The following is an 11,450-nucleotide window of genomic DNA, read 5'->3' on the forward strand; positions in this document are numbered from 1 at the left end:
CCTCCCTCTCTTTTTTTTTTTATTTTTTTAAATGAATGAGGAAGGCAGGGGATCTCTCCCCATCGTCTTCGAAGGAGTGGAGAGACAAGGCACCCCCTCCCCCTTTTCCCCTCTCTTATTTCTTTGTTTAAAAAGAGGGGGCAGGAAGGAAGCCAACATTGACCTCTCCTCCCCCAGTTTTGCATCTTCACGGAGGAGTCACTACCATCTCTGCCATTGATAGTGGGGGATGACAAAACAAAGGGGAAGGGGTGACCCCCCCTCTGTTTATGTCTCGACTACTATATCTCCTTTATGAGTAACTTGGCTGACTAAATCGGCTGAAATGTCTAACCTAGCTGAGTTGGACGATTTTCGATTGATTTTGATGTCTGTACAACTCGTAAGCGGATAAGAAATTGAGTCCAATTAAACCCAGTTCAAACGGCCACTAAGGTTCAGGTTTTATAACAAAGTTTTGCACCCCATATTGTTCATCCAGTATTCTTAAGTGAATTGAAGTCATTTCATGCTCTCCAAAGTCTTCTAAAGTGCTTTTGACGGACTCTCTAAAGACCATGAGGATGTAAAAAAAATTATGTTGCTCTCTTGTTTTCGATAGGATACTGGCTCACAGGTGTTTGATGAAATTGGAGTTGAAATTCATTCCATACTCATAGGCAGATTTTCTCAAATGGAAGTCAGTCTCTACAGCACAACTACTACAATCATCTGTGGAACCTGAATTTTCTTCTTGTGGCACATATGCTTGTAACTTGATATAATTTTGCCCATTAGATTTGTTTAGCAATAGAGGAATGACAGAGCTCAACATGCTCAGGTCCTGACACTTCTTCACAACGCATATCAGCTGCACCCTTGTACCCAACATGTTCTTGTTATTGCTATTCCTACCAGAAACTTCTTGTAAAATGCTCAGAAAGGGTGTTATCCCAATCTTTTATCCCAATCTGTCATACCTGTTCCGACGAAATCTTTTAACACATTACAGTAAACCACTAAACATGATACATGGATTGAACTTCTTTTCTAAAGAACATCAAAAGCTCTCTCTCTCTCTTCTCACATGCACACACATACTTTACATGTTAGCCAGGTAGAGGGCTGCAATGGTCATCCACTGCATTGTGGGACTGATCAAATTGAAGGGTAATAGGAGACTCAAAACCCAAAATAACTAGTAATCCGACCAAGATTCCAGCACCTGCTTGGTAACAATCTCACAAACAAATAACAATTTATGTAGCAAATTTAAGATTTGCAACAAGATACCCTTGTATTCATTCTTCTTGCCTCTATTCTGTGGCCTCGCAATTGGCCAGACAAAGGATAGTTTGGTCTACCTGTACAGCTCCACAAACGAAAGCAAAACACCTTCCTTTTCATTTATGGTATTTTTTCACAGTAATGAATCATCCTGATAGTGCAAAGTTAAACGTTAAACTCAAGTCTTTATTTAGAATTTTCTTCAAAAGTGAATCAGCACAGACAAGCTCAAGCTCAAGTGAGTGAAATGTTTATGCAGGTAAGGTTATCCTTGGAGCACCACTAGGTCAATCAAGTCTTAAAGTACGCTGAAGCTTGCATTAATCCAACCAAGAGTGCTTTGAGTGAGCAGCTTCTTTTGAGTAACTAACAGTATTATGCTATTTTTTTTTTTTTTGAATCGGACTTTTTCAAAAGCAAGAATAGAACACTCATTAATGATTAAATAAGGTCAAATCAAGGAACTACCAGTAGTCGCCACAAGAACAACAGCCGCCTTTAAAATGATGGAATCTGTGAGAATCCCTTACTATTAGCTCTTTCTTACAAACCTTGGAGACCAACTTGGTATAATCATGACAATCCTTGCAAACCCTAAGGTTTTTTGTTATTCTAATGGTTTCTCCCTTCTTCTTTACCATCATCATTATTGCAAATGCAATGGCCAATCTCTCACTGTGAAATTGCCCGTTTATTAGTATCTTTATATCGAATGCTTCTTTGTTTGCAAGCCCAACATTCTTCACTTGCTCATCTAGTGCTTGCAATGCCTCATATACCTTAGCTGACTCGAAGCAAGACCTATCATCAGCTATAAAGCCATACACCTTATTCCCCATCTCCACAAAGCTACAACCTGCAATCTTCTTAAGACCCTTCTTTTTCATGGCAACTCTTGTCCTGATCACGTCTTCCCCTTTGCCCGCTTCCTTATATATATTTGCCAGTAAAACTTGGTGTCCCACACTCGACGGGTCCAAACAGAGTATCTCCTTCTCTGCCACCATTGCAAGGTCATAGTTTCCATGAAGACGACAGGCGCCCAACAGAGATCCCCAGACTGCAACATCTGCCTCAATCGGCATAGCTCGGATAAAGTCATGGGCCTCAATGAGTTTACCAGCACGACCTAAAAGATCTACTACACAAGCATAGTGCTTGGCAGCAGGAGAGAGACGATAGACTCTCTGCATGATTTTAAAACAAGATAGACCATCTTGCACCAAACCTCCGTGACTACAAGCAGATAGAAGCGAGACAAATGTAACTTCATTCGGTGCAAAGCCATGCCTTGTCATGTCGGAGAAGAGAGAGAGAGACCGCTGTCCTGCACCATGTAGGCCTTCCGCCCCGATCATTGCACTCCACATTACAACAGTTCTCATTGCGTAATCAGTAAAATCAAACACCCGTCTTGCTGATTGTATGTCCCCACATTTTGCATACATGTCAATGAGTGCAGATCCCACACGGCCATCCCTAGCCAGCCCAGTCATCATCACGAAGCTGTGGATTACTCTCCCTGGTTGAGATGCCCCGAGACCTGAACAGGCTGCAATAACACTGATCATTGTAACCTCGTTCGGCCTCACTTCCTCTACCATTTTGTGGAAAAGGTCCAGTGCTTTATGAAAATCCATATTCTGCTCATAACCCGCTATCATTGCACTCCAACTAACCACGTTCTTCAACTGGATATCGTCAAACAAGCGGCGTGCTAAATTCAGGTCCCCACACCTCGCATGCATGTCCAGCAACGCAGTCGCCACTGCAACATCGTTAAGAAAGAGTGCAGAGTGTCCAGGAATCAGATGTTTATGTACACGCTGACAAGTGTCAATACAAGCCAGCTGGGCGCAGGCATTGAAAACAGCCATAAGCGTTACCTTGCTTGGTGCTTCGCCCAGAGCCAGCATGTCAAAGAAAGTAGACACGGCCTGCTGTTCTTGTCCATTTGCTGCAAGTGCAGAAATCATGGAGTTCCAGGAGACAACATCTCTCTTTCGGATCGGAAAACCATCAAATGCCTTGGATGCATCAGCCAATGCTCCACCTCTCGAATACATATGTATAAGTGTGTTGGTCAAACGGTTCTCCAACTCAAACCCGTATTTAAAAGATAACGCATGGATTGTCCTTCCGTATCTCAAGAAATGTGGTTCGGAGGAAATCTGACGGGGATTAGACAGGAGAGCACAAAAAGAAACAACATCCACTCCGCAACAGCTCCTCATTCTTGTAAATTGTTGTAGTGCTTGTTCATTGAAGCCATGGTGCGATAGCGTAGAAATGAGTGTAGTCCACAAGACGCGGTCAGCCACATGCGGGTTCAATTCCTCGAACAGTTGTAATGCAATTTCACAACGCCCGCATTTTCCATGAGCATCTATAAGCGCGGCTGAGACGAAGAGGTCGGAGACCAGGCCGAGACGAAAGACGTGGACCTGAAGTTGGCTGATGGAGGGAGCTTCTCTGACGGCAGCACAGGCCTTGAGCAGCGGGGGGTATGTGTGGTTGTTGGGTGGGATGTCGAGGTACTGCATGTGTTTGTAGAGAGATAGGGCAGAAGAGGGATTTTGAGAGGCGTGTTTCGTGAGAGCGACGTTCCATTGGAACTGAAGGTTCTCAACCTTGTTGAAATGGTGATTAGAGTAGCATCTTGTTATGGTCGCTGCTGCACCGAATCTCATAGAGTCACATATCTGCGCTCTTGGGAGAAGGGAAAAGGGTAAAGGAAGTTAGGAAGGGCTTCAATGCACTCCAGTAGTAAATGAGAACTGGCAAGGCTGATCATCAGGAACTTCTCCCTGCGTGATAATGGAAACGGGTAGGGGGAGCCCTCTTCTCGTTACCGCCTATAAAATCAAGGGCTCACTCCACTCCAGTGCACTGATCTACTTATTGCTCCTTTATCTTCTTCACTACAATTCATTGCTAATCACCGGGCGAGTTTCAATGGAGCTCCTCCTCCTGTTTCATTCATCACTAATCCGGCATTTCCACCAGAGCAGCCTCCCTCTTTTACAATCACTCTTACCCCTTCTTCACATTGATTACATATTTTGCTTGTCTTTCCAGCTTGGGGATGACAATTCTATAATAGAGATTCAGGAGCTTGCTTCCTCACTTGCTTGTTTTCATTCAAGATTGGCATTGTTACTAATATTTCATTGCTGAATTGTTTTCAGCTATCTTTGTTAGTAAATGGAGCTTATTACGAATTAACTCTCTCAATGTCTATTTCTATACTATCTGAATTGAGATCACTGATCATTGAATTCAGACTCCGTAAGCCTCCATAATGGAGCTATTCACAGATTCTTGACACTGATTTTGTTGAGAGGGAGAACTGATATTATAAGGTTATAGAAGAAGAATATAAAGTTATAAACCCATACCGCCTGTGATTTGAGTCAGAATTTGCCAAAAAACCTGGATGCTCTGTAAATAAAACTATGATTATATTGTGTGATAATCAAGATATTATCTTTATGGCTAACAATCCAGTATTTTACAAGATGACAAAGCAACAACAATAATCTGGATGCTCTGTAAATAAAATTATGACTATCAAAAAACTTTTGGTTGCGTCGCCACACAGTTTCCACCCTTTGTCCCTCAATTGCTTCCTATTTTACTATATGGTGGGGCATGCTCAAGATATGCTGCCCACATCAAACATTCATTGGCTTCATGATCGAAATAAACCTCGACAAAATCTGCAAATTACTGCAGCACATTCTGGCTGTGTAACAATTCAATAGCTGCAGCAACAACTCCCTTGCCTTCTGCAGAGATGTCAAGCTCTGGCACCTCAATCTTCCTCCTCAAAAGCTTGTCAAGTTCCGCTCTCAATGTCTGAAAAATCAAGGAATAAAACTTGTAAATCCATTGTGGCATCCTCGATAACATTCAAACTTCTTATTTAATAAAAGGGACCACTCAATCTGATCAGAAACTTTGAGGTTAAGGGGCTACATGAGTTTGTGAGAGTACTTGATCAGTAAAATGAATGCAAAGGTCTTATAATGAGAAAAACAGTAAGTGCTAACTAGGCTAACATAATGGCATTATTAACAAAGAAGTGCAAAAAACAAGGGTTATGTGTAAAAAATTGACACAGATTAAATAGCCAAATAACATCAAATTGCTGTCCATATTAAAATGTGTCACTACAAGTAAAATATTTTAAAATTGATCCATGGAGTAGGTACAAGTCCCACTACGAATGATGTGATATGAGCTTTCCATTCTTACCACAGACTCCTAGGAACGGCACCTCTGAAACAGTGAACATCAGACTGAATACAGAAGAAATCAGGAGAGCAACCCCAAGAGAGATTGACCTTTTCTTGCAGAGAGAAAACAAATGAATCTGGGGTAAATTTTGTCCTCAACTATATTCAAAGTTTTCAGATACTAGAAAAATACAAGTTCGTTGAGAGTTTGTATAGATGCTACCTCTATACTCAAAAACTGCTTGTGATCGATCTTGAAATACTCTTGTCATTATGGATGGCAGCGGGGAAGATTTTGAAAACCCAACTCTGTCATGGAACTCTACCTTGCAATGCCATCCTTGCCCTGCCATGTGATGGGTTTGATTTTCCAATTCTATGCCATCCTTCCTTTCACCTTCTCAAGTGCTGAGAGGTTATCGGGGCCCATCTGTAACTAATCCATCTTTTTTTATATTTTTTTGCTTATGTGCATCAAGTTAAGGATAGAATAATCAAGTCGATTAATGTGGCTTCAGTAGTTTTGTCTATTGAAAGAGCAACTTTCTTCTCTCTCCAACATTGTCGTTCTTCTCCTGGTTTGACAGATTGCACTAGTATATTGTATCACAGATTTCTGTTTTTCCTGCGGCAACCAAGCAGGTTGCTTTCTCTAAGTGTGGCAACCTTTCAGGTTGTCTCCTATGTATGTATACCCTTAGGCAAGGTATGATGCCTGCCTACTGATTAAGTGCCTACCTTCCCTATGAGAGGGTTTCATACAACCTATCAAATTTCAAAGAATGAGAGAGCAAGAGAGGAATGAAAACATGGCTTTTGGAAGGGAAAACCGCACATTTCATTTATAAAGACTTATTACACTTAGAATTAAACTCAAACTAACTACCCATGTGCCAATCACACGTATATTAAATTTACTAAAAATAAGACATTAATAGACATAAGCCAAATTAATAACTAGACAAGAATCTTGCTTCACATTTTCTTCTTCCATGCTTCCTTGACTTCTTAGAACAACTTCCACTTGTGAGATTTCTTCCTCTGTTGAATTTATGGAAAAGTGAAATACTTCATTGACATTAATAACTTATTGTAATCAGAGTACATGAATATCTATTTATAATAGAGGAAGGTAGTAAAGTCTAATTACAATAAAACAACCCTTGTCCCAATTACACCCAAACTCTAACACTTAAAGATAAGTCCTAACATAATTAAATAACTCAATATAGATAAAAGACAAACATAACTAAAACTAAAACTCTTCTTTGACGTGACCATAAGATAAGATACTTTTGTGAGTCATTCTTAATCTTCTAACTGATGTGATAAGAAGCCAGCTCATGGTAATCATTGTGGGTCCTACTTCTTATGGGCTTGGGCCCATCTTGTCGGCCTTCCTTGGTCGTGTGACTCATCTTATAATAATCTTAGATATGTGGGCCTTCCTTGGTCGTGTGGGCTTGAACTTCTCTTCCAACACTCCCCCTCAAGCTGGGGGTGAGAGAACAACATGAACTCCCAGCTTGCTGCAAATGATGTATAAAATATTTTTGTATAAAATGGCACATCTTCCAATATGCCTTCATCTTCCAACATTCCCCCTCACGCTGATGCATCCTTCCATGAGGCCATGCTGGCATAATATAAGTGAGAGTAAAATCACTCCTAGCCGGTAAGCCATTGCTTCATACTCCAGTCCTAATGTTGGATGTAAGGCACACTCCGTCTTCTATCGGTAGTGTGTCTATCGGCATTGCTCTGAAGTGTCCCTCCACAGGACAACGATTCTCAAGTGGTAGGAGTCATAAAAGCCATTACAGGGGGGGGGGGGGATAACATAGATGTAATAATAAGTTCCACTGTCATGGTTTCCCAACCGTGATATTTTTTTACGGTATCCTCCGTCATGGTTTCCCAACCGTGATTTTTTCTTTTTTTTTTACAGTGCCCAATATGGTTTCCCAACCGTGATATTTTTTGATAGGGTATCCTCCGTCATGGTTTCCCAACCGTGATATTTTTTGACGGGGTAAAATAAATGATGATATGAGGCCACCTCTTTTTCAATGATAATGTCCCAAAGAGACATAATAACAGCAACTGTATATAACACGAACCAAATAATAAACTTTGTAAAAGAACCCATGAAATAATCCGATATAAAAATTTCTTCTTAGATGCACAAGCTTCATCTTTTGTGCTCCCCCTTTTTTGAATATTTTGGTCACATAAACTTATACACAACATATGAAATAAAATACCTCTTTCTTGTACTTCTTGTACTTCTCCCTTTCAAGCTGGGAGGTAATGGCAGTGATCCTAGCTTGAACCAAATATCATAGATGTAGCAATAGGCCCAATTAGCAGAGATGTATAATAGGCCCTCAAACCAGGGAGAAGTGAGATATTTTCCTGATATATCAACTCAAAAAGTGACACAAAAAAATCAGCTTAAATTCGGATTTTCAATGTAATAGAATACCAACATGACCTTTGATTCTTCCAATGTGAATATATCTTTAAATATAGATCAGATTAACATGAAATTTTCTCATTATGAAAGTAGACTTAAATACCTTTCATCCAAGTATAACTTCTCTTCATAAAATATAATTATCAGAAGATAAATAATTTGATAAATTTCGGTCTCTGTCATCTGGCCGAACTAAGTACTGTTTCTCCTTTTTTTCCAGAATGACCATCGACTCTTCCAAGAACAATATCTCCTTATAAAAAAATCATATCGAGAATTGGTTGAATAGGTAAGAAAATAGACTTACGTATCTTTCTTTTGATATATAATTCTCCATATAAAGTCTCTTTCTTGATAACATAAAATACCTCGGAAGTTGAGGCTTTCTACTGCCGCTCGAACCTCTTTTTCAATCTGACCTTTGCGGCTTCAAATATCGATTTCTCTTTGTAGATAACTTAGATAAAAAATTGGTTCAATAGGTAAAAGAATAGACTTACAAATCTTTCTTTTGATATGTATTTCTCCATATAAAGTCTAGTTCTTGATAGCAATAAATACTTCGGAATCTAAAGATTGCTGCTGCTGCTCGAACCTTTTTGCAATCTGACCTTCGCTCTTTCAAATATCAATATCTCTCTGTAGATAAGTCAGATTAGAACAAATCATTTTTCTTTGGAAAGTAGACTCAAATATCTTTCCGTCAATATAGAATTTGCAATATGCAAAACTCCGTATAGAGGTAAAAAGCACAAAGAAATCTATGGGTTTAGGGACTGAAAAAAAAAACTATGAACCTAGACTTAGGGTTTAGGGTTTAGAGAAAATGATCACATTACCTCCGTGAGCTGACCAAGTCAACTCACAGAACCTTATCTGATACCATGTTGAATTTATGGAAAAGTGAAATACTTCATTGACATTAATAACTTGTTGTAATCAGAGTACATGAACCTCTATTTATAATAGAGGAAGGTAGTAGAGTCCAATTACAATAAAATTACCCTTGTCCCAATTACACCCAAACTCTAACACTTAAAGATAAGTCTTAACATAATTAAATAACTCAATATAGATAAAAAACAAACATAACTCAAACTAAAACTCTTCTTTGAAGTGTTGTGAGTCCTTCTTGATATTCCAACTGATGTGATAAAGATGCCAGCTCATGGTAATCATTGTGGGTCCTACTTCTTATGGGTTGGGCCCATCTTGTGGGCCTTCCTTGGTCATGTGGCCCATCTTATAATAATTTTAGATATATGGGCCTTCCTTGGTCGTGTGGGCTTGAGCTTCTCTTCCAACATCCTCCATGAGACTCCTGCAAGAAGGAGAGAGAGCTGCCAAAGTTCACAAATAGTAAGGAGAACATCCCAGAAAAGCTGATGGTCCTGATATCGGGTCGGACCATAAACTCCGACAAGGCACCAATTGCTTCCCGTATTTCTATCAAGGATCTTGACATCGATGGAGAAGTGCCTCCGGACACTGTCAGAGACCTCAATAATCCGAGTATCCCAGATAAGAGGATACCGCAAGAAGTGTCAATAGCGCCAAGCTGCAGCCAATCAAAGTCATGGGACGACCAGTTGTCCCGAACAGTAGCATGGGATAGGGAAGAGGCCTTTGTCTCTTGAAGGACAACAAGGCTTGCCTTGGAAGAAGAAATAAGGTTTTGAATGCTTGTCCGACGCCGGTTAGAGCCAATTCCATGCACGTTCCAGGAAACGATAGTCATTTTCCACTCTTCCTTTGAACTTCCGGGGGTGGTTGATCTCCAGGTAAAGGGTCAAAGTAGACAATGCTCATAATTTTAGCCAATTCCATCATCTGAGCCCAAGTTTCCTCATCGAACTTATGCTTCTCGGACTAGAGCGCTTCGATGTAGGTTTGAGCTCGCTCTCCTGCCTCGGGGAAAATATAAAGCCCAGCGGTGGGTCTTGGGGATAAAGAGTTTGAGCGCTGGGCTCACTTTGTAAAAGTTGCCTTGGTTGACCCAGGTTCCGCCTCTGGTAGGTGGCAATAAGGGGAGGTGATAAATTTTTGTTGGTGTTTTGGAGATTGAGAAGGGCGGCGATTTCCAAAGCTATATTCAGAATGGGTAAGGGTGTTCAACGCACTACCGGGGAGGGATGGAGGGGGGCTGGTAATTATAGTGGAAAGGGGGAGGGGAAAGGGAGGATAGCGAGAGGGGGTGCCACGGTAGGGGGCTCTGAAAAAGGAAATAAGTCCAAGTTCAGAAGGGTGGAGAGATGGCGTGAGTTGCATGAATGGGGCTGGTTTGGCAATTGATAGGGGGTGGTTGTTGGTTGCATTATTGGTTGGCTTTTTTTGCGGGTGGGAGGGCAATTATGCCATCACATAAGCAGGGAAGGCGACAAAGCATGGCCATCTTTGTCAAGGTGTCAGAGGAGGTGTCTGTTGTGATTGCATGGCTAGGGAGAGCATGTGGCTGCTGCAGGGGGAGGTTCGAACTCGGTTGGCAGGATTTGTAGGGCAAAGGTTGGGGACAGAGATACTCGCCGAGGTGCGGTCTTGATCTAAGTTATGACTCAGTGAGGCTGTGTCCAAGATTGGCCTCTGCAAGTGATGAGTTGAGACGCTAGGGTCATGTCGAACAACAGCTTGTTGGAAGTTAGCCATGTCCGCAAAAGTGACATTGATCCAAAACTGGGCATTGTCAATGGCAATGCAAAGGAAACGCTGACCGGAGAAAATGTTGCAGGGATTAATGAGGATTCAGGCTTCGTCCAATTGATGCCAATGCTCAGTGTCCCAATCGAGCGCAACGAGAGTGCCGAAGACATCAGCGATGATGGTGAATACGCCACATTGCCATAGTTCAGCATGGAGGCCACGGATTGAGAGCCACTGGCCGAAGGTGCTAGACGGGGCACAAGGAAGCCATTCACGAATTTCTCAGACGCCAGAATTGGCGACGGGTTTGAGTAGGAGGGCGGAAGATTTGTCAAAGGTTGAGCTAAGATGGACGAGCCAGAGGTGCAACTCCAGATGCAAGATGTGTGGTGAGTAGATTAGGTTGAGTTGAGATGTAAGCCAAGTGGTCGAGGAAAGGTTTGGAGTTCACAGGAGTGGGGAAAAGGCTAGGGGTTGTTGCGCAGGTGGGGGTTGGCCGGCATCCAAGCAGGAGAAGCAGAAAGCCTGGTTAGGCAGTCGAAAAAGGTCTTCCAGCCGAAGTCGGCATTTGTCATCTCCGGATCATATAGACGCGCCATGATAAGATCTCTGTTGGGGGTCACTCGTTCAGAGTAACTTGAGAGAACAATTGACAAAACGAGCCTAATGCCACCGTCGGAATGCTGATGAAGGATTTCTTCATGCCGCTGGACGATATATTGCAGATAATGTCGCCGAAGGATCGCTAAAGCTTCACCAACAAGAATGATGTCTTTCCGAAAGCAAAATGCAAATGCTCCATCTTCTAAGTTAGTCGTTGATGCTTCGTAACC

The 11,450-nt window shown here is 41.6% G+C and overlaps 2 protein-coding genes across 2 annotated transcripts in view; both read right to left on the reverse strand.

Annotated features, from left to right (window-relative positions):
- Positions 1 to 1,730: 1,730 nt before the first annotated feature.
- Positions 1,731 to 3,956, reverse strand: LOC137953475 (putative pentatricopeptide repeat-containing protein At3g11460, mitochondrial). The gene has a single exon (XM_068800890.1). It carries the CDS (start codon positions 3,954 to 3,956, stop codon positions 1,731 to 1,733), a length of 2,226 nt encoding a protein of 741 aa, XP_068656991.1.
- Positions 3,957 to 4,685: 729 nt separating this feature from the next.
- LOC137952981 (DExH-box ATP-dependent RNA helicase DExH1) overlaps positions 4,686 to 11,450 on the reverse strand; it is a 71,821-nt gene continuing 65,056 nt past the window's right edge. Inside the window, exon 16 of the mRNA XM_068800136.1 lies at positions 4,686 to 5,124. Coding sequence (XP_068656237.1) covers positions 4,993 to 5,124 — 132 coding nt within the window. The 3' untranslated portion in view covers positions 4,686 to 4,992. The remainder of the gene's footprint in view (positions 5,125 to 11,450) is intronic.

The sequence above is a fragment of the Aristolochia californica genome, unplaced genomic scaffold (assembly GCF_029961685.1).
Source record: "Aristolochia californica isolate CCGP_79_NKW_82.1479 unplaced genomic scaffold, dmAriCali1.0.hap1 SCAF_16, whole genome shotgun sequence".
NCBI lineage: Eukaryota > Viridiplantae > Streptophyta > Magnoliopsida > Piperales > Aristolochiaceae > Aristolochia > Aristolochia californica.

Excerpts from the sequence above, each read along its gene's own strand:
- LOC137953475 (XM_068800890.1), bottom strand. The coding sequence starts at position 3,956 with ATGAGATTCGGTGCAGCAGCGACCATAACAAGATGCTACTCTAATCAC.